The sequence below is a fragment of the Ascidia mentula genome, chromosome 6 (genome assembly GCF_947561715.1).
Source record: "Ascidia mentula chromosome 6, kaAscMent1.1, whole genome shotgun sequence".
Lineage (NCBI taxonomy): Eukaryota > Metazoa > Chordata > Ascidiacea > Phlebobranchia > Ascidiidae > Ascidia > Ascidia mentula.
In genome coordinates this window covers 6,129,917-6,152,510 of record NC_138571.1, presented here as the reverse complement: position 1 = coordinate 6,152,510, position 22,594 = coordinate 6,129,917, and the positions used below count along the sequence as shown (strand labels likewise).

Genomic DNA, 22,594 nt, shown 5'->3' with positions numbered 1-22,594 from the left:
TCTCTTCAGTGTTGGTCCAGAAAAATCAAAATCTGTGTCAAGATTTGTGTTTATGTAGTCTCTCTTGTAAGCGCTATTTAATGTACCAGACTTCTGGCCAGCAGTATTAGGTGAAAATGCAGTGCAATGAGAAGCTTCGGATCAGTGGCAATTTGTTACAACTTCAGTTGAAAGATTTTAACGCATGTGATTTTCTTTATTTGCTGCGACGGTTTCTGGGCAAATAAACCTATGGTCAGCCACTTTATTTTGTGCATGCCAAAGAATGTACACAGACGCACTAAAACGATTCAAACAGCAATTACCATTCGTATTCCAAACACCATAACAAATGTACAAATCCTGTCAATGGAATTCAAATATCACGCTGGTTTCGTTTCAAAACTACTATGTACAGCGACTATGCACATTGACTGCTTTCGCTTCATACATCAATTAAATTGTCACTCTTTTGTGCATGTTGCTGTGGGCCCTTGGGATTGTTACGTGTTCGACCCAGTACAGGTACAACATGAGTTTCTTGTCTGTTCTGTGTGCGTGGGACTTGTGTACGGCCTTAAAATAGATATAAGAAACAATTTTGTCTTTTCACAATTCATAAGACATAGTTCATAACTGATTCATAATTGGATACAACACATATTTTGTCTCTCTTCAGCATGCAATTATTTGTTTGCAAAATTCAACGGAAGAAAACGTGTCTGCTCAGTGGTGTAGAGCTATCGCTTTAAACACAGCCTGCAGCAATAATTTATTAACTTACCAGTTTGTGCGTTGTTTGTGAGTTCTTTGTAACCATTTTGTTTATGTCTTGCAAATACACAGCAGCCCACGCGCATCACTTTCAATACAAAAACTACTATAAAAAGAACCCCGCCACCTCCGAAAGCTACGTACTTCGTAGTTCTGCGAAAAAAAATCACACTCCGTCTCTGTGATATCCTACGTACTAAACCGTATTTTCAAATATATAATATTTATGTTAATAGTTTAAATATGGTGACACATTTCTATGTTAAACAAAACAATTTGTTTGGTTCACCGGGAAATCAATTACTGAAAATTTATTCTTCCGGTCAAAAAACAACAGAAACGTTTACGGTGTATATTTTTTTTACTGAAAGGAAGGACAGTTCATTAACTTACTTTTAATGTAACGTTTAAATAAATCAGAGTTTTGCTATCAAACAACCAAATGTTTTTGTAGTGTCCCAACTTACGATGAGTTATCGTTGTTGACATCATCAAAGTCATCATTCCATGCGTTATCATCTGTAAAATTCTAGCAATTAGACAATACAGGAAATGCTAACATAGTGCATAATGTACGATTTGCACGCTAAGAACACACCATGTATTGTGACTGCTTTTGTTGCTTTTATTGAATCCCAGTCGTAGTTTTCAGTTACAAAATTGGAAAGAGGTGTCATCCAAAAATCTGAAAATATCTGTATTGTCAATGATGTGTATCTGTAGGTTCCCACACAGTTCAGAACAGTCAAAATTACATTTATCTCTCACTAGCAAAAGAAGCTTGATTAGAATGGTTGAATCTTACAGCATATTTTTAAATCGATTTTTAACAAGTACCTTTGTCTTTAGTGCCATTTTTATTTTGACAAAATCAACCAAAGTAATTTTTGATGCTGATGCTGCCAGGCATAATACTTAGTAATTTAAGGCTCTTCTGGCAAAAAGAAAAACTTGTTTGGACGACGTTTCGGTCGTTAGTCAACTCAACCAAAGTAAGCAATTTTGCTTTCAAAATAAAACTTTTGTTACCTGCATAAGAGTCATCAAAGCGATCTGTTGTTTTCAATACTTGATATCTGTCTGCAAAATCATAAAACATCACAAGTTAGGAATAAGTGATATATGCCAAAAATATAGAGCAAATTTGAATTTGGTAATTCAGGTTTGAGCAGAATGGTTAAATAGACGTGAAATACTTCTTATATATACAAACATTGCCAGATAAAAAGGTCTTTTGCTCCTAATTTTCAAGACAGTCATTCATTCTTTATCACCATATGACAGCGCCCAAGCCAACTGTTCAGCATCGCCAATAAATAACTGTCTCTCAGTCACCTTAGGTTTTTAAATATTTTGAAAATGCATTGCACATTTAATATATGCTCATAAAGTTAAATTGTGAGAAAATATTTTACTGATGTTAAAATGTACAATATGTTATTGCTTTACAAACCAGGATCGCCCAAATACGAAGGCCCCTCATCCCTACTTGGCGGTCTCGGGTATTGTTTATAGATCATTGACCAGAATGCCTCAGATGCGATGCCAGTGAACATATTTAACTGATATTGAATGTTCCTGATCTATATTCATTATTTAAACGTTTATTTTGCTTTGGTTAAAGCTTACATTGGTCGTCGAAAAAGTCGTTGCCCCATGCGTCCTCTGCAAATGCGGATGGTTCGGGCGAGGTGGTGGATGCGGTGAATTCTGATGCATCTGTGTAGTCTCCTGTGAAACGTGGAAGGTTAATAGAAAAAACAAAATCAGATACTTATGTATCGTCCTATGAAGCGTGTCATACACCGAATAAAGTCACAGTGCATTGTGAACGAAGTGTCGTTAATTTCATACAATCTTCGTTGTCTTAGGCGCGGATACCAAAGGTAAATTAAAATAGTTGGGGTGTTTACAATCAAGGAAAAGTACATAAATGTGAAGTTGTCCCACTGTGAAGGACACAGATATACGACAGATAATCAGTAATATCTATGACAGATAACAGTTAATCGTTGTAACTGTAAATACATCACTATGTTACCTTTCAAGTCATCAGTTAACCAGTCGAACTGTTTCATTGTGGACAAATCTTTTCCGCCGTCTGAGGAACAATGAAATTTAGTGATTTAATAATCTTAAATGATGGAGTTTTTTTCGACAACATTTGTGCAACTTTTGAGGTTTATACACGTTAATTACCCTGAAACCCCCGTAAAAAACGGATCGAAGGGGAATAGTAGTCGCATACGCACGTTGGCGGGAATATAAGGTCGACGGTACACAATACAATCCCGACAGTCATTAAATACTTTATCACAAAATCACGGCGCACGAGTAAACCGTTCAGCATCGCTAATCAATAACTGTTTCCCAGCCACCTATGTAGCCGACAGGTAGAATGTTTGTATAGTGGCATACGACCGTCTTGTATGATCGGGGGTTACGTCTGAGCGCGAAACCTTTTAATTTTCCAAGTTTAAATGTCTGTTGTGCTTTTGTTTTCACGATAGATCGCTGACCTTTTCATTGTATGACTTCAAAAGGTTGTTTGTAATAATGTGTGACGTTAAAAGAAATTTGCGATACTCAAGTTTGGGCAAACTAAGTGCAACTACGGTTGTTAGACGTATGATGGGCCTGATAGTGCCAATACTAATGCGAAATTTGGATTGTCTTATTCCACAATTGTGTAGAAAAGAAACCATTGTAACGTTTATTTGTGAACTAACTTCATGATTTCTTCTTACCATGGGTCTTTGGAGTATATCTTTTCGGGTTGATCAATCGATGAAGGATTTTTTTGGAATGAGCAGAATGCTTCAATCCGGTTTCTAAGGCTGCATGTATGTATAAATTTGGAGAAAATTTTCATATTTACGTATAGCTGCACATTTGCTCTTTAACTGCTCATTTCAAATCTAAGCGTGTAAGCAATTTTTGACAGAAAGGAATGGAGTCTGTACAGATCTTCAATATTTATACCTTTGGGTGTTTCTGTGGTGGAATCGTAATTGCCAACGGTTTTCTTTCGGTGCCCTGTAAACAAAAAAGCATTACCAAACCAGCGCACAATGTAATTGAAACCAATCAAAGACAGAAAAAGGCAAACACGCCTTTGGAGCCAGCACCGCGCCTTCCTAAATAACGAAAAGCTATTCGATGCATCTTATCACGTGTTAAACCAAACGTGCTGACTATTTATGCTAAGGGAACAGTTGCCTTGAAACAAGCTATCAAATATTTAAGAGGGTAAATCATCAGGTATCACTGTAAGGGAATAACATTTAATCTGGTTAATCTTGTCATTTTACATCCAACCTAAACGAAAACAGAAGTTCTAAACGTATTTCGGATGCTCATGGCCTTTTTATAAATCTTTGGAGGTTTGGTCACTTGTTCGCTGTTGAAACGCAGCGAAACAAACTTTTTTGTCAATACCTTCTGTTAAACTTACCTTGAACGATGTGCACAAGTAAACATAATGCTGCAAACCTCAGAAGACCCATTTTCTTATTTTAAATCAAAGTTACAAACAAGAGCACTGCATCTGTACAAAGAATCTTGAGTGTGACAGGGCTTGAACGAACACTGGCTTAAACTAACAGGTCGAGCTTTGTAAAAAATTGCGGCAGATGGCGGTATTTCCCTTGTAGTGTTTGCTGAACAAACATGTATTTGGCGGTCAGTATGTTCTGCTGTAAAACGCACAATAAGCAGGGTTACCACATACCCAGGCAAAAAACAAGAACTCCTGCGTTGCGATGACGCAGTTGAATCATGTTTGTTGCAATATTTTGCAATTTAAATGAAATTATTGCGTTTCAAATACTTTTGTCTTGTTACGGTTGTGACCTGTCCCTCATACGGTTTGCGGTCTAAAGCCAAGAAAATGCAAGGACAACATGGTGTATCCGTTTAGTAACGCCAGCACTAACCTAACATTGCTGATTATTAAAAATACAAACAAATGAGTCAATTATTTTTAAGAAATTCCGTTATAAATCTGTGGAGATTTTGTCTAATGTCTGCTGTTGAAATTCAGCGAAACGAACTTTTTTGGCAATGCCTTCCGTGAACTTACCTTGAACGATGTGCACAAGTAAACATAATGCTGCAAACCCCAGAAGCCTTATTTCCTATTTGTTAATTAAAGTCACAAGAGCACTGCATCTGTGTAAAGAATTTTGTGTGCTACAAGGCTTAGACTTTAAACAATTCACGACCGTAAGCGGTATTACCCTCATAGTGTTTGGTTAACCAACATTGATTTAGCGGCAGTCAGTCTGTTCGGCTGTAAAACACGCCATAAGCAGGGTTACCACATGTCCGGAAAAAACAAGAACTCCTGCGTTGCGATGACGCAGTTGGATCATGTTTATTGCAATTTAAATTAAATTGTTGGATTTTAAATATTTCTATCTTTTCATGGTTGTGATGACATTCATCAACAAACTGAACCGATAGAAAATTTGAAACAAACTAGCAGACAAATCGAAATGAGCACGTCTGGAAAACATATCACAAAGGACGATAGGTTTCATATAATATGATGTAATGTTATCAGATGAAACAAACAAACCGCCTCGAAAACAATTTTTCCTATAATGTCAACATTCATTAATAACGTGTGCCGTTTTACACTCTGAAATATTGAACCTTCACACTCAGAGGCGTCATTTACTGTGGTGAGAAGAAGTCTGCTCCATTATATCCGAAAGCAACATTGTTTTTAGAGTATTTATACGTGTCAAAGGCGAACTGAAAAGCAGCCAACCAACTTTCATACCCAACGACTGCAGTTCTCTTCAGTGTTGGTCCAGAGAAATCAAAATCTGTGTCAAGATTTGTGTTTATGTAGTCTCTCTTGTGAGCGCTATTTAATGTACCAGACTTCTGGCCAGCAGTATTAAGTGAAAATGCAGTGCAAAGAGAAGCTTCAGATCAGTGGCAATTTGTTACAACTTCAGTTGAAAGATTTTAACGCATGTGATTTTCTTTATTTGCTGGGACGGTTTCTGGGCAAATAAACCTATGGTCAGCCACTTTATTTTGTGCATGCCAAAGAATGTATACAGACGCACTAAAACGATTTAAACAGCAATTACCATTCGTATTCCAAACACCATAACAAATGTACAAATCCTGTCAATGGAATTCAAATATCACGCTGGTTTCGTTTTATAACTACTATGTACAGCGACTATGCACATTGACTGCTTTCGCTTCATACATCAATTAAACTGTCACTCTTTTGTGCATGTTGCTTTGGACCCTTGGGATTGTTACGTGTTCGACCCAGTACAGGTACAACATGAGTTTCTTGTCTGTTCTGTGGTGGGATTTGTGTACGGCCTTAAAATAGATATAAGAAACAATTTTGCCTTTTCACAATTCATAAGACATAGTTCATAACTGATTCATAATTGGATATAACACATATTTTATCTCTCTTCAGCATGCAATTATTTGTTTGTAAAATTCAACGGAAGAAAACGTGTCTGCTCAGTGGTGTAGAGCTATCGCTTTAAACACAGCCTACAGCAATAATTTATTAACTTACCAGTTTGTGCGTTGTTTGTGAGTTCGTTGTAACCATTTTGTTTATGTCTTGCAAATACACAGCAGCCCACGCGCATCACTTTCAATACAAAAACTACAATAATAAGAACCCCGCCACCTCCGAAAGCTACGTACTTCGTAGTTCTGCGAAAAAATATCACACTACGTCTCTGTGATATCCTACGTGTTATACCGCATTTTCAAATATATAATATTTATGTCAATAGTTTTATGGTGGCACATTTCTATGTTCAACAAAATGGTTTGAATCCTTGGGAAATAAATAACTGAAAATTTCATTCTTCCGGTTAAAAAACAACAGAAACGTTTACGGTGTAAATTTGTTTTTTACTGGTAGAAGGAACAGTTCATTAACTTACTTTTAATGTAACATTTAAATAAATCAGAGTTTTGCTATCAAACAACTAAATGTTTTTGTAGTGTCTCAACTTACGATGAGTTATCGTTGTTGACATCATCAAAGTCATCATTCCATGCGTTATCATCTGTAAAATTCTAGCAATTAGACAATACAGGAAATGCTAACATAGTGCATAATGTACAATTTGCACGCTAAGAACACACCATGCATTGTGACTGCTTTTGTTGCTTTTATTGAATCCCAGTCGTAGTTTTCAGTTACAAAATTGGAAAGAGGTGTCATCCAAAAATCTGAAAATATCTGTATTGTCAATGATGTGTATCCGTAGGTTCCCACACAGTTCAGAACAGTTAAAATTACATTTATCTCTCACTAGCAATAGAAGCTTTGATTAGAATGGCTGAATCTTACAGCATATTTTTAAATCGATACCTTTGTCTTTTAGTGCCATTTTTATTTTGACAAAATCAACCAAAGTAATTTTTGTTGCTGAAGGCATATTACTTAGTAATTTAAGGCTCTTCTGGCAAAAAGAAAAACTTGTTTGGACGACGTTTCGGTCGTTATTCAACTCAACCAAAGTAAGCAATTTCGTTTTCAAAATAAAACTTTTATTACCTGCAGAGTCATCAAAGCGATCTGTTGTTGTCCATACTTTATATCTGTCTGCAAAATCATAAAACATCACAAGTTAGGGATAAGTGATATCTGCCAAAAATATAAAGCAAATTTAAAATTGGTAATTCAGGTTTGGGCAGAATGTTTAAACAGTGAAATATATCTCATATATAAAAAAATTGCCAGATTAATTGGTATTTTGCCCTTAATTTTCAAGACGGTCATTCATTCTTTATCACCATATGACAGCGCCCAAGTCAACTGTTCAGCATCGCCAATAAATAACTGTTTCTCAGTCACCTTAGGTTTTTAAATATTTTGAAAATGCATTGCACATTTAATATATGCTCATAAAGTTAAATTGTTAAAAAATATTTTACTGATGTTAAAATGTATAATATGTTATTGCTTTACAAACCAGGATCGCCGAACTGCGAAGGCCCCTACTTGGCGGTCTCAGGTATTGTTTACAGATCATTGGCCAGAATGCCTTAGATACGATGCCAGTGAACATAATTAACTGATATTGAATGTTCCTGATCTATATTCATTTTTTTAACGTTTATTTTGCTTTGGTTAAAGCTTACACTGGTCGTCGAAAAAGTCGTTGCCCCATGCGTCCTCTGCAAATACGGATGGTTTAGGCGAGGTGGTGGATGCGGTGAATTCTGATGCCTCTGTGTAGTCTCCTGTGAAACGTGGAAGGTTAATAGAAAAAACAAAATCAGATACTTATGTATCGTCCTATGAAGTGTGTCATACACCGAATAAAGTCACAGTGCATTGTGAACGAAGTGTCGTTAACTTCATACAATCTTCGTTGTCTTAGGCGCGGATACCAAAGGTAAATTAAAATCGTTGGTGTGTTTACAATCAAGGAAAAGTACATAAATGTGAAGTTGTCCCACTGTGAAGGACACAGATATACGACAGATAATCAGTAACATCTATGACAGATATTCCTAACAGTTAATCGTTGTAACTGTAAATACATCACTATGTTACCTTTCAAGTCATCAGTTAACCAGTCGAACTGTTTCGTTGTGGACAAATCTTTTCCGCCGTCTGAGGAACAATGAAATTTAGTGATTTAATAATCTTAAATGATGGAGTTTTTTTCGACAACATTTGTGCAACTTTTGAGGTTTATACACGTTAATTACCCTGAAACCCCCGTAAAAAACGGATCGAAGGGGAATAGTAGTCGCATACGCACGTTGGCGGGAATATAAGGTCGACGGTACACAATACAATCCCGACAGTCATTAAATACTTTATCACAAAATCACGACGCCCGAGTAAACCGTTCAGCATCGCTAATCAATAACTGTTTCCCAGCCACCTATGTAGCCGACAGGTAGAATGTTTGTATAGTGGCATACGACCGTCTTGTATGATCGGGGGTTACGTCTGAGCGCGAAACTTTTAATTTTCCAAGTTTAAATGTCTGTTGTGCTTTTGTTTTCACGATAGATCGCTGACCTTTTCATTGTATGACCTCAAAAGGTTGTTTGTAATAATGTGTGACGTTAAAAGAAATTTGCGAGACTCAAGTTTGGGCAAACTAAGTGCAACTACGGTTGTTAGACGTATGATGGGCCTGATAGTGCCAATACTAATGTGAAATTTGGATTGTCTTATTCCACAATTGTGTAGAAAAGAAACCATTGTAACGTTTATTTGTGAACTAACTTCATGATTTCTTCTTACCATGGGTCTTTGGAGTATATCTTTTCGGGTTGATCAATCGATGAAGGATTTTTTTGGAATGAGCAGAATGCTTCAATCCGGTTTCTAAGTCTGTATGTATGTATAAATTTGGAGAAAATTTTCATATTTACGTATAGCTGCACATTTGCTCTTTAATTGCTCATTTCAAATCTAAGCGTGTAAGCAGTTTTTGACAGAAAGGAATGGAGTCTGTACAGATCTTCAATATTTATACCTTTGGGTGTTTCTGTGGTGGAATCGTAATTGCCAACGGTTTTCTTTCGGTGCCCTGTAAACAAAAAAGCATTACCAGACCAACGCACAATGTAATTGAAACCAATCAAAGACAGAAAAAGGCAAACACGTCTTTGGAGCCAGCACCGCGCCTTCCTAAATAACGAAAAGCTATTCGATGCATCTTATCACGTGTTAAACCAAACGTGCTGACTATTTATGCTAAGGGAACAGTTGCCTTGAAACAAAGCGAATTCTGTTTAACAAAAGCAACTACAACCTCTGGTCGTCGGGTAAATTGTCGATATGTTAAATACAGCAACTCGAACTTTTAGACATTAATTATAACTTAATAATGTTATCAAACTATCACATAGCACCAACTTACCTTGTACGATGTGTAACAGTAAACACAGACCTACAAACCGAAGAAGATTCATTTTGGTAATTCTGAAGCTACAAAAACATCACTGTATCTTCTGCGACAGTTCTATCCTATGTCACGAGGTCTGGACACACTTGGGTAGCTTTCAGCTGAACGGATTTTTGGGCGAGTTTTGGAAAAAATTGCGGCAGATGGCGGTATTTCCCTTGTAGTGTTTGCTGAACAAACATGTATTTGGCGGTCAGTATGTTCTGCTGTAAAACGCACAATAAGCAGGGTTACCATATACCCAGGCAAAAAACAAGAACTCCTGCGTTTCGATGACGCAGCTGAATCATGTTTATTGCAATATTTTGCAATTTAAATGAAATTGTTGCGTTTCAAATACTTTTGTCTTGTTACGGTTGTGACCTGTCCCTCATACGGTTTGCGGTCCAAAGCCAAGAAAATACAAGGACAACATGGTGTGTCCGTTTAGTAACTCCAGCACTAACCTAACATTGCTGATTATTAAAATTTCCACCAAATGAGTCAGATTATTTTTTAAAAAATTCCGTTATAAATCTGTGGAGATTATGTCTATTGTCTGCTGTTGAAATTCAGCGAAAAGAACTTTTTTGTCAACGCCTTCCGTGAAACTTACCTTGAACGATGTTTACAACAAACATAATGCTGCAAACCTAAGAAGACCTATTTCCTATTTTTTAATTGAAGTCACAAACAAGAGCACTGCATCTGTGTAAAGAATTTTGAGTGCTACAAGGCTTAGACTTTAAACAATTCACGACCGTAAGCGGTATTACCAACATTGATTTGGCGGCAGTCAGTCTGTTCGCCTGTAAAACGCGCAATAAGCAGGGTTACCACATGTCCGGGCAAAAAACAAGAACTCCTGCGTTGCGATGACGTAGTTGGATCATGTTTATTGCAATTTAAATTAAATTGTTGGATTTTAAATATTTCTATCTTTTCATGGTTGTGATGACATTCATCAACAAACTGAACCGATAGAAAATTTGAAACAAACTAGCAGACAAATCGAAATGAGCACGTCTGGAAAACATATCACAAAGGACGATAGATTTCATATAATATGATGTAATGTTATCAGATGAAACAAACAAACCGCCTCGAAAACAATTTTTCCTATAATGTCAACATTCATTAATAACGTGTGCCGTTTTACACTCTGAAATATTGAACCTTCACACTCAGAGGCGTCATTTACTGTGGTGAGAAGAAGTCTGCTCCATTATATCCGAAAGCAACATTGTTTTTAGAGTATTTATACGTGTCAAAGGCGAACTGAAAAGCAGCCAACCAACTTTCATGCCCAACGACTGCAGTTCTCTTCATTGTTGGTCCAGAGAAATCAAAATCTGTGTCAAGATTTGTGTTTATGTAGTCTCTCTTGTAAGCGCTATTTAATGTACCAGACTTCTGGCCAGCAGTATTAAGTGAAAATGCAGTGCAAAGAGAAGCTTCAGATCAGTGGCAATTTGTTACAACTTCAGTTGAAAGATTTTAACGCATGTGATTTTCTTTATTTGCTGCGACGGTTTCTGGTCAAATAAACCTATGGTCAGCCACTTTATTTTGTGCATGCCAAAGAATGTACACAGACGCACTAAAACGATTTAAACAGCAATTACCATTCGTATTCCAAACACCATAACAAATGTACAAATCCTGTCAATGGAATTCAAATATCACGCTGGTTTCGTTTTATAACTACTATGTACAGCGACTATGCACATTGACTGCTTTCGCTTCATACATCAATTGTCGCACTCTTTTGTGCACGTTGCTTTGGGCCCTTGGGATTGTTACGTGTTCGACCCAGTACAGGTACAACATGAGTTTCTTGTCTGTTCTGTGGTGGGACTTGTGTACGGCCTTAAAATAGATATAAGAAACAATTTTGTCTTTTCACAATTCATAAGACATAGTTCATAACTGATTCATAATTGGATACAACACATATTTTATCTCTCTTCAGCATGCAATTATTTGTATGTAAAATTCAACGGAAGAAAACGTGTCTGCTCAGTGTTGTAGAGCTATCGCTTTAAACACAGCCTACAGCAATAATTTATTAACTTACCAGTTTGTGCGTTGTTTGTGAGTTCGTTGTAACCATTTTGTTTATGTCTTGCAAATACACAGCAGCCCACGCGCATCACTTTCAATACAAAAACTACAATAAGAAGAACCCCGCCACCTCCGAAAGCTACGTACTTCGTAGTTCTGCGAAAAAATATCACACTACGTCTCTGTGATATCCTACGTTTTATACCGCATTTTCAAATATATAATATTTATGTCAATAGTTTTATGGTGGCACATTTCTATGTTCAACAAAATGGTTTGAATCCTTGGGAAATAAATTACTGAAAATTTCATTCTTCCGATTAAAAAACAACAGAAACGTTTACGGTGTATATTTGTTATTTACTGAAAGAAGGAACAGTCCATTAACTTGCTTTTAATGTAACGTTTAAATCAATCAGAGTTTTGCTATCAAACAACCAAATGTTTTTGTAGTGTCCCAACTTACGATGAGTTATCGTTGTTGACATCATCAAAGTCATCATTCCATGCGTTATCATCTGTAAAATTCTAGCAATTAGACAATACAGGAAATGCTAACATAGCGCATAATGTACAATTTGCACGCTAAGAACACACCATTTATTGTGACTGCTTTTGTTGCTTTTATTGAATCCCAGTCGTAGTTTTCAGTTACAAAATTGGAAAGAGGTGTCATCCAAAAATCTGAAAATATCTGTATTGTCAATGATGTGTATCTGTAGGTTCCCACACAGTTCAGAACAGTTAAAATTACATTTATCTCTCACTAGCAATAGAAGCTTTGATTAGAATGGTTGAATCTTACAGCATATTTTTAAATCGATACCTTTGTCTTTAGTGCCATTTTTATTTTGACAAAATCAACCAAAGTAATTTTTGTTGCTGATGCTGCCAGGCATATTACTTAGTAATTTAAGGCTCTTCTGGCAAAAAGAAAAACTTGTTTGGACGACGTTTCGGTCGTTAGTCAACTCAACCAAAGTAAGCAATTTTGCTTTCAAAATAAAACTTTTGTTACCTGCATAAGAGTCATCCAGGCGATCTGTTGTTTTCAATACTTGATATCTGTCTGCAAAATCATAAAACATCACAAGTTAAGGATAAGTGATATATGCCAAAAATATAGAGCAAATTTGAATTTGGTAATTCAGGTTTGAGCAGAATGGTTAAATAGACGTGAAATACTTCTTATATATACAAACATTGCCAGATAAAAAGGTCTTTTGCTCCTAATTTTCAAGACAGTCATTCATTCTTTATCACCATATGACAGCGCCCAAGCCAGCTGTTCAGCATCGCTAATAAATAACTGTTTCTCAGCCACCTTGGGTTTTCAAATATTTTGAAAATGCATTGCATATTTATTATATTGCTCATAAATTTAAATTGTGAGAAAATATTTTACTGATGTTAAAATGTACAATATGTTATTGCTTTACAAACCTGGGGCGGCATGATGAGAAATTCCTCGTTCGTTAAACTACCGAGCTCGCTAAAACAGACATTAGCGAGGCGTTTGCGAGCGAGGACCTCGGTACGGAAAATGGTATGCCGAGCACATCTCGTTAGGACCTCGTACAAAGGCGCAAAGAATACGAGAGAATGCGTCACTTTTCAGGAGAAAGGGATCTTTCCGTCGCCTCAAGTCCTGCGAGTTGCGTAATTTGCCATATGTTGCGCATATGCGGTATAGAATATTGAATTTACCCCACATTTTTTTGTTCGTTTACATTATTAAGTTTACGATAATATGAGACCGAAATCACAAATCAAATTGTTGCTGTTTTAGGCTTAACAGTTGAGGAAATGTCCTAACATTGTACTGATCTATCTCATTTTTAATTGTTATAAAAAATTTTAAATTAAATTACAATTTTACCACACATTGCGAGTTATTTAAATCATTTACACGCCGGAAACGTACAACAGGTATTAAAATATTCATAGTCTCCCGATTAATATTGTCAAAATTTTTAAAAATGCACAAGTTGAGAAATTGGCTATATTGTATTTACATAGACGTTATGAAAAACAACCCATGCAAAATTGACACTAGTATATACTCGAATGGTGTGGTTCTCTCGATCGTTTTCACAACAATGATTATTTTTGTAAAAATATGTTGTTTTGCTGTTAAATACCCTATATTTTAAAGCTTTTGCAAATCTTCACAAAAATATCAAAACATACTGATATTGCAAATGCAGGCAAGCAAAATTAAACTATTACCCCCAAGTGAAACATATTTCATGAACACTTGGTTATTTTTGGCCTATTTTTATAACAAGTAATTGCAAAATATGCTGCCAAAATGCAGTTTTTCGACAAAAATGAGTTTAGCGAGTGGTCTGAGATCCTCGTTAGTTAGCGAGGAACTTAACGAGAATCGCTCAGCGAGAACGCGGCTCGTCATACCAAAAGTTGCGTTAGCGAGGTTTTGCGTCAATAGCGAGCTCGCTAAACTTAGCGAGGTGTGCTCTTCATGCCGCCCCAGGATCGCCCAACTACGAAGGCCCCTCATCCCTACTTGGCGGTCTCGGGTATTGTTTATAGATCATTGACCAGAATGCCTCAGATGCGATGCCAGTGAACATATTTAACTGATATTGAATGTTCCTGATCTATGTTCATAATTTAAATTTTTATTTTACGTTGGTTAAAGCTTACATTGGTCGTCGAAATAGTCGTTGCCCCATGCGTCCTCTGCAAATGCGGATGGTTCGGGCGAGGTGGTGGATGCGGTGAATTCTGATGCCTCTGTGTAGTCTCCTGTGAAACGTGGAAGGTTAATAGAAAAAACAAAATCAGATACTTATGTATCGTCCTATGAAGCGTGTCATACACCGAATAAAGTCACAGTGCATTGTGAACGAAGTGTCGTTAATTTCATACAATCTTCGTTGTCTTAGGCGCGGATACCAAAGGTAAATTAAAATTGTTGGTGTGTTTACAATCAAGGAAAAGTACATAAATGTGAAGTTGTCCCACTGTGAAGGACACAGATATACGACAGATAATCGGGAACATCTATGACAGATATTCCTAACAGTTAATCGTTGTAACTGTAAATACATCACTATGTTACCTTTCAAGTCATCAGATAACCAGTTGAACTGTTTCGCTGTGGACAAATCTTTTCCGCCGTCTGAGGAACAATGAAATTTAGTGATTTAATAATCTTAAATGATGGAGTTTTTTTCGACAACATATGTGCAACTTTTGAGGTTTATACACGTTAATTACCCTGAAACCCCCGTAAAAAACGGATCGAAGGGGAATAGTAGTCGCATACGCACGTTGGCGGGAATATAAGGTCGACGGTACACAATACAATCCCGACAGTCATTAAATACTTTATCACAAAATCACGGCGCCCGAGTAAACCGTTCAGCATCGCTAATCAATAACTGTTTCCCAGCCACCTATGTAGCCGACAGGTAGAATGTTTGTATAGTGGCATACGACCGTCTTGTATGATCGGGGGTTACGTCTGAGCGCGAAACTTTTAATATACCAAGTTTAAATGTCTGTTGTGCTTTTGTTTTCACGATAGATCGCTGACCTTTTCATTGTATGACTTCAAAATGTTGTTTGTAATAATGTGTGATGTTAAAAGAAATTTGCGAGACTCAAGTTTGGGCAAACTAAGTGCAACTACGGTTGTTAGACGTATGATGGGCCTGATAGTGCCAATACTAATGTGAAATTTGGATTGTCTTATTCCACAATTGTGTAGAAAAGAAACCATTGTAACGTTTATTTGTGAACTAACTTCATGATTTCTTCTTACCATGGGTCTTTGGAGTATATCTTTTCGGGTTGATCAATCGATGAAGGATTTTTTTGGAATGAGCAGAATGCTTCAATCCGGTTTCTAAGGCTGTATGTATGTATAAATTTGGAGAAAATTTTCATATTTACGTATAGCTGCACATTTGCTCTTTAATTGCTCATTTCAAATCTAAGCGTGTAAGCAATTTTTGACAGAAAGGAATGGAGTCTGTACAGATCTTCAATATTTATACCTTTGGGTGTTTCTGTGGTGGAATCGTAATTGCCAACGGTTTTCTTTCGGTGCCCTGTAAACAAAAAAGCATTACCAGACCAGCGCACAATGTAATTGAAACCAATCAAAGACAGAAAAAGGCAAACACGTCTTTGGAGCCAGCACCGCGCCTTCCTAAATAACGAAAAGCTATTCGATGCATCTTATCACGTGTTAAACCAAACGTGCTAACTATTTATGCCAAGGGAACAGTTGCCTTGAAACAAAGCGAATTCTGTTTCACAAAAGCAACTTCAACCTTTGGTCGTCGGGTAAATTGTCGACATGTTAAATACAGTAACTCGAACTTTTAGATATTAATTATAACTTAATAATGTTATCAAGCTATCATGTAGCACCAACTTACCTTGTACGGTGTGTAGCAGTAAACACAGACCTACAAACCGAAGAAGATTCATTTTGGTACTTCTAAAGCTACAAAAACATCACTGTATCTTCTGCGACAGTTCTATCCTATGCCACGAGGTCTGGACACACTTGGGTGGCTTTCAGCTGAACGGATATTTGTGAAAAAGGTTTCTCTTTTGTTCTCATAAATGCGCGTAGGAAGGCGGAATTCACCTATCCGACTTTGTGTCAAGACGTCACAATGCTGCAGGTAAAGTTTGGCTGAAAATGCATTGGTTTAAGTAAAGGTTCTTCTTAAGCGTAATTTTTTGTTAATGATGCTTGTTGGTACTTACTTTTCGACAATTTCTGTTTTGCTTAAATGCAATTTTTTTCCGCAAAAGAATTTTTCGCTGCGCTACATGCGTTTCATTGAAGAACTTCTATCTATCTAAATCAATGCATTTTCGGGCAATCTGTAAAGCATTGTGACGTCAGACTCATTGTTGACGCGAAGTCGGAACCATGATTTACCCCTCAACCACAACAGGCAATGACGGAATCTCCAATCTGGACTGTTTTGAAATCAAAATCACAAGCAATTTGTTTTCGAACGTATGCGGAAATAATGGTGTTTTTTGAAGGTTAAAAATGAGTTACCAAACTTGAAATTCTTGGACGTGACAAATAGTTGTTTAAAGAAGACAGCAGTTTTTGATTGGCTCTAATTTTGCAGGCCAAGTTAATTTAATGTCACAATTTATAAGCAAGTGAGCCAACTTCTGTCTCTTGGGGCACCGTTTTGACAAAATAACTTGGCCATAGGGCAAATGAGTTACTGCCCATGTATAAGACGCTCGACCCTTTACAACTAACCACGCAGAAAAAGCCGTCTTCCAGCAAAGTATTTTTATTTCAACACGGCGCCCCATGTTGTAAGTATGAATATGTGTGTGTTTAACGGTACCCAAAAGTTACATTTCACTAAATTTGTTCGATCCATTCAAACAATTTGACAATGTAGTTTTGAGTGAAAAGAACAAGCGTAATGATTTCGATGAATTAATGCAAAATTTCGTTCTGTTTAATTTAAAATTTGCAGGATTTCTAGTTTGATAACCAGTATGGGCATCATGAAAAAAACTTTATGTCTATTCAATGGCATGTGAAAATGATATCTTCTGGATGGCATGTAATATGATACTGTAGCGAGGTGTTTATTCGTGGTGCAAAACAAAAAGAATGACACAATGAGCGAATGAACCAAGATGGACGAGAGTAAAAGAAAAAAGGAAATCTGTCCGGTTCGCTGTACGAGCGCAAACGTAGTGAGAGAGGTCGCTTATTAATGGCACGTAAACATGAGTGCAAGTGTCATCACAAAATGTCATCACATTTGAAATGGGACCATTTTTTTCAATCTCACACAACAGAGAATATAGTCATGTCGAATGTGCGTACGTTTGCTACAAGACCACACAATTTGTACAAGGACAGGGTTCTTAGCTGAGGGTCCAATGTGACAAATTAAGATAGTCCACAAGACTTTCTTAATAAGTGATGTGGACTATCTTAATATGTTAATAAATATAAAAACAATGCAAGTGATAAAGTTTGGTCTTGGATCTACAGAGTTTACCAAAATGTACAAGGTGATCCACGCAACCTGGTGAGTTGAGAAACTCTGCACTACGCAAGTACGATACCACACAAAAGTAGATGAACAGCAGGATTGCAATTATTTTAATACTGATCTCAAACGAAAATTGTCAATAAAATATAAGCTAGCAATATTCAGAAGCAATAAGCAATATTCAGAAGCAATAAACACTAAAAATCAACAGAAAAGTGCCATTTTTATACTTTTTATTTAGACCAATGCTCTATCAGGTATCTAAGGCATGTACCTTTTTTACATGAGAATTCCGACCACTTGCAGTTCCAAAGCAACGTTTGCAAATCAGACAGCTGTGTGGCTTCACCATATCATGAACACATTGTATGTGAACTTTCAAGCGACTGCTTTCGGCAAAATTTTTTCCACAAACTTCACAGGTGTGCTTTTTTACGACTTTCACGTTTTCACCGTTTGGTAACATCTCTTTGTGGATTCTTCTGATGTGTCTGTTTCTGTGTGATGAATGACTGAATTTTTTGTTGCAATGGGGACACTTGTATGGCACGGCACCAGTATGTATTCTCATGTGCTTGCCTAAAATAGATTTAAAAGCAAAAGTCTTGTTGCATATGTCACATTCATAGGGTTTGTCCTTGTGATGAATAGTGTTGATATGTGTGTTTAAGTTCGACTGAAAGGAAAATGACTTTTCACATAATGTGCAACAATATGGCTTTAAACCGAGATGTATGTTCATGTGATCTTTAAGAACTTGCTCACAGTAGAAACGTTTTTGACAAACTTCACACTGCATTCCTGTCACACTTTGCACATGAAACCTTGCACAGTGTTGCTTAAGGTTTGATTTCTTTACATAATTTTTGCAACATAAATCACATCGAAACCTTCCATCAGGAGATTTGTTTCTTTTCCGCCTGATTTTCGCAGGCAATGGGCTTTCCACAGGAAGGATTTGTTCATTTTCACTGTTGTGTGAAACAGACAGAGTAAAGTCATTAGTAATTGCATTTGCAATGTTTTCAGGAACAGGTGGTTTGGTTCTATAACCTTTCTTACTTGGAGAATCAAACAACTGATTGGTTCCTATCTCCTTCGGGGCAACACTGGGTTTCACAATAGGATCACCAATGGAATAATCAACTAATATTTCCTTCTCAATTCCTTGGACTGTTGAGGATTTCTTTGAATGTTCTGTTTGTTTTGACTTATCTTTAGGGACAATCCCATATTGATCAAAGTTGGAATCTCCAATGAGCTCCTGGTCCACACCTGGAGTAAATATTCTTGTCAATAAGCTTTTATTTTGTGATACACTGTTTTACCAAAATCATACATTAAACTTTACCCCAAATGCACTTACATTTACTTCTAAATAATACAAGATAGATCAATAATTGCAACTAACCTAGGTCATTGTAATTGTATGCTGGTAAAACATCTTCAACGATTTCCGTCTTTACTTTTAGTTGATCCATGCCTTTCCATTGCTTTCTAGTTTTAATAAATTTAGTTTTCCATCGTATTCAGTGGCACAGAAATTACACCTTGTTCTTTTGTTGCCTTTCGAGAGATACTTTGGTTTGTAAAAAATCACTTTTTAACTCCATAAAAATGTTTTTCACTGCGCACGTTTAGTTTTTCTGTGTTGTGCTGTTTTGGGTCATATTCATTGAAGCGTGTCGGCACAATGATTTTTTGGGGGGCAACCATGCACCTAGTTTGCTACATCCGTGGGCCAGGTCAGAAAAAACTCGTGACAGATTGGAAAAATTATTACTTTGCAAAAAAATAACCAATTATCCTTGCAATAAAAATTAGCTAATGAATAAACATACAAAAAGCGTTGCGATCGTCGGCGCATTGTCGGCGCAATGGTCTGTGGGTACCGTGCTTTTTTTATTTCTCAGACTTGGACTAATTTTTAAGAACAGAGAAAAGAAGTAAAACTGTGCTTATTTTCGATTTGACTTGTTTAGTTTTTTTATCTTTATTTGCATACAATGCCGAATTTTATATGACGCAGTGTGGTCGACATTTTACTTTGTATTTAAGTGGTCACATCGACAAATAAAGAAATAGTGTCAAAATGATGACCATTCCTAGGTGATAGACAACATCCTAGAAAATCAGAAATATGACCACTATATAATAAGCTACTGTAGCGGCCTCTCTAACTACGTTTGCGCTCCTACAGCGAACCGGACAAATTGCCTTTTTTCTTTTACTCTCGTCCCTCGTGGTTTATTCGCCCATTGTGTCATTCCATTAGTTTGTACCTCGAATAAACACCTCGCTACATTTGGTGACCCCGAGCGTGCAAAAACGTTTTTTTGCATTATGAATGAAACCGCAAACTCAGAGAACGCTGTAGCCATCAAGCTACCTTTGTTTTGGACAGCTCAGCCACGAGTTTGGTTTCGGCAAGCCGAGGCGCAGTTCGCTCTGAAAAACATTACAGGCGATCAGACGAAGTACTATTATGTCGTTTCGGCCTTAGATCAGGACACAGCAAAGCGTCTACTCAACCTGCTGGACAATCCGCCCAATGATGACAAGTACGAGTCAATTAAAGCACGATTGATTGACACCTTTGGTCTTACGCGTTCGCAGAGGGCCAGGCAGCTACTGCACATGCCCCCTTTGGGCGATAGAATGCCATCCGCTTTAATGGATGACATGCTGGCTTTGCTTGGTGATGACAAGGAATGCTTTGTTTTTCAAGAACTGTTCTTGGAGCGCTTGCCAGAATATGTACGGACACGACTGATAGGAGAGGAGTTTCGTGATTCGCGACTCTTAGCACGCAAAGCTGATGCGATATGGACAGGAAGTCAGCCGTCTACGGATTTCGCACTTTCCAACGTGCGTCGCAGCAAACCTTCCAAGTCTTCATCAGGTTTGCCACAGATAATGCCCGATTCGAAGTCGCTTTGTTTTTATCATCGTCGTTTCGGCAAAGATGCGATAAAGTGCCGCCCCCCTTGTGCACTGCAGGGAAACGACGAGGCCGGCCATCATTATTTGCTACGATGGCCGGCGCAGTTAGTAGTCTTTTCTTTGTGTGGGATAGCTCAGCGGGTCGTAATTTTCTTGTTGACACCGGCGCCGAGATAAGCGTCATACCTCCCACGGGACTAGAGCGCCGCACCAATCCTCCTGGAAAGGCTCTAGTCGCTGCTAATGGTACTCACATCCGGACGTACGGTTCACGTCTAGTCACCATGAATTTTCCTCCCGGCAAATTTCAATGGAAATTTGTTCTGGCCGAAGTTTCCCGGCCGTTACTCGGCGCTGATTTCCTGCGGGCAAATTCCCTTCTGGTTGACCTCAAGCACCGACGCCTAATCAACGCCGAAACCTTCTCCAGCAGTAAACTGGGCAAAGCAGCGCAATCGGCTCCCCACCTCAACGCCATTTCCGCAGGCACATCGGTCTATGCTCGAATGTTGGCTGAATTTCCAGGGATAGCTTCTCCCCATTTCTCGCAGTCGCTTCCTAAGCATGGAGTTCAGCATTTCATCCCCACCAGCGGACCACCCGTGCACTCTCGCGCTCGACGACTTCCTCCCGAAAAGCTCGCCCGCGCTAAGAAGGAATTTCACAACATGCTACAACTGGGAATTATTAGACGCTCATCCAGTCCATGGGCTTCGCCCCTGCACATGGTACCAAAGTCGTCCGGTGGGTGGCGCCCATGCGGCGATTACCGCCGTCTTAACGCTGCTACCCAGCCTGATCGTTACGCTATCCCCCACATCCAAGATTTTTCGGCTCGTTTGGCCGGATGTCGAGTTTTCTCCAAAATTGACCTTGTTCGCGGCTATCACCAAGTTCCTGTGGCACCGGATGATATTGCGAAAACGGCGGTTATCACGCCTTTTGGCCTTTTCGAATTTCTTCGCATGCCCTTTGGTTTGAAAAACGCGGCACAAGCCTTCCAGCGACTTATGGACACGGTATGTCAATCCTTGGATTTTGTGTTCGTCTACCTAGATGACATACTCGTCGCAAGCAAGTCCCTCACTGAGCACTACGACCATTTAAAACGCCTTTTTAAGCAGCTTTCAGATCATGGCCTCGTCATTAACCTCGGCAAATGCCAGTTTGGAGTATCCAAAATTGATTTTCTGGGACATCGGGTTGACACCAACGGTGCACGACCTCTTCCCAACAAGGTTGAAGCCATTCAGAATTTCCCTCGCCCTACTACTATCAAAGGACTCCAAGAATTCGCAGGTATGGTAAACTTTTACCATCGTTTTATTCCTGGGGCTGCACGCATAATGTCACCAATCTACGATTCACTTTCGGGCAATCCTACAAAGTTGATTTGGAGTGACAAGCTAAATTCGGCTTTCTCAGAGGGAAAAGTCGCCCTAGCCCGTGCCACACTGTTGCACCACCCTTTACCCGATGCGCCGACCGCTGTAACTACCGATGCGTCACAGCACTCCATTGGAGCTGTCCTCCAACAATTTATTGACAATGCCTGGCGCCCACTGGCCTTTTTCAGCAAACGTTTACGACCACCCGAGCAGAAATACAGTGCCTTCGACAGAAAACTACTCGCCTTGCACCTTGCCATTCGTCACTTTCGATATTTTCTGGAAGGTCGCGTGTTTACCGCTTACACGGATCACAAACCTTTGACTTTTGCTTTTACTAAAGTGTCAGCTCCATGGTCATCGCGCCAACAATGTCATTTAACCGCGATTTCAGAGTTTACCACAGACGTGCGACACATCGCAGGCAAGCAAAACCACGTTGCCGACGCACTCTCGCGCGGTTCCATTGATGCTGTTCGACTACCTCTGGATTTGGATTATTCGT

General features: G+C 38.3%; 6 protein-coding genes across 7 annotated transcripts; 1 reads left to right on the top strand and 5 right to left on the bottom strand.

The window, feature by feature from the left end:
- Positions 1 to 229: 229 nt before the first annotated feature.
- Positions 230 to 4,259, bottom strand: LOC145907028 (uncharacterized). Its single transcript, XM_082994468.1, has 10 exons — positions 4,208 to 4,259; positions 3,736 to 3,789; positions 3,501 to 3,590; positions 2,795 to 2,854; positions 2,383 to 2,484; positions 1,783 to 1,833; positions 1,352 to 1,438; positions 1,221 to 1,272; positions 764 to 906; positions 230 to 555 (listed from the first exon to the last, which is right to left on the bottom strand). The coding sequence occupies exons 1-10, from the start codon at positions 4,257 to 4,259 to the stop codon at positions 425 to 427; spliced, it is 822 nt and encodes a 273-aa protein (XP_082850594.1). The 3' UTR covers positions 230 to 424.
- Positions 4,260 to 5,793: 1,534 nt separating this feature from the next.
- On the bottom strand, positions 5,794 to 6,981 carry LOC145906182 (uncharacterized). Its single transcript, XM_082993600.1, has 4 exons — positions 6,898 to 6,981; positions 6,767 to 6,818; positions 6,314 to 6,456; positions 5,794 to 6,105 (listed from the first exon to the last, which is right to left on the bottom strand). Exons 1-4 carry the CDS (start codon positions 6,974 to 6,976, stop codon positions 5,978 to 5,980), a joined length of 402 nt encoding a protein of 133 aa, XP_082849726.1. The 5' UTR covers positions 6,977 to 6,981; the 3' UTR covers positions 5,794 to 5,977.
- Positions 6,982 to 7,888: 907 nt separating this feature from the next.
- On the bottom strand, positions 7,889 to 9,755 carry LOC145907027 (uncharacterized). The gene is made up of 5 exons (XM_082994467.1): positions 9,645 to 9,755; positions 9,258 to 9,311; positions 9,023 to 9,106; positions 8,318 to 8,377; positions 7,889 to 8,001 (listed from the first exon to the last, which is right to left on the bottom strand). The coding sequence occupies exons 1-5, from the start codon at positions 9,694 to 9,696 to the stop codon at positions 7,889 to 7,891; spliced, it is 363 nt and encodes a 120-aa protein (XP_082850593.1). The 5' UTR covers positions 9,697 to 9,755.
- Positions 9,756 to 11,217: 1,462 nt separating this feature from the next.
- Positions 11,218 to 16,265, bottom strand: LOC145906176 (uncharacterized). Of its 2 annotated transcripts, none has more exons than XM_082993593.1 (10): positions 16,145 to 16,265; positions 15,758 to 15,811; positions 15,523 to 15,612; positions 14,818 to 14,877; positions 14,400 to 14,501; positions 12,751 to 12,801; positions 12,330 to 12,416; positions 12,199 to 12,250; positions 11,746 to 11,888; positions 11,218 to 11,537 (listed from the first exon to the last, which is right to left on the bottom strand). In XM_082993593.1, the coding sequence occupies exons 1-10, from the start codon at positions 16,194 to 16,196 to the stop codon at positions 11,413 to 11,415; spliced, it is 816 nt and encodes a 271-aa protein (XP_082849719.1). In that variant the 5' UTR covers positions 16,197 to 16,265; the 3' UTR covers positions 11,218 to 11,412. The 2 variants fall into 2 exon arrangements, with proteins under 2 accessions (XP_082849719.1, XP_082849721.1); XM_082993595.1 differs by having other exon boundaries at positions 15,523 to 15,606.
- Positions 16,266 to 17,086: 821 nt separating this feature from the next.
- On the bottom strand, positions 17,087 to 19,413 carry LOC145906170 (uncharacterized). Its single transcript, XM_082993585.1, has 2 exons — positions 19,170 to 19,413; positions 17,087 to 19,033 (listed from the first exon to the last, which is right to left on the bottom strand). The coding sequence occupies exons 1-2, from the start codon at positions 19,237 to 19,239 to the stop codon at positions 18,012 to 18,014; spliced, it is 1,092 nt and encodes a 363-aa protein (XP_082849711.1). The 5' UTR covers positions 19,240 to 19,413; the 3' UTR covers positions 17,087 to 18,011.
- Positions 19,414 to 20,095: 682 nt separating this feature from the next.
- LOC145907026 (uncharacterized) lies at positions 20,096 to 20,878 on the top strand. Its single transcript, XM_082994466.1, has one exon. The coding sequence runs from the start codon at positions 20,102 to 20,104 to the stop codon at positions 20,876 to 20,878; it is 777 nt and encodes a 258-aa protein (XP_082850592.1). The 5' UTR covers positions 20,096 to 20,101.
- Positions 20,879 to 22,594: the final 1,716 nt, after the last annotated feature.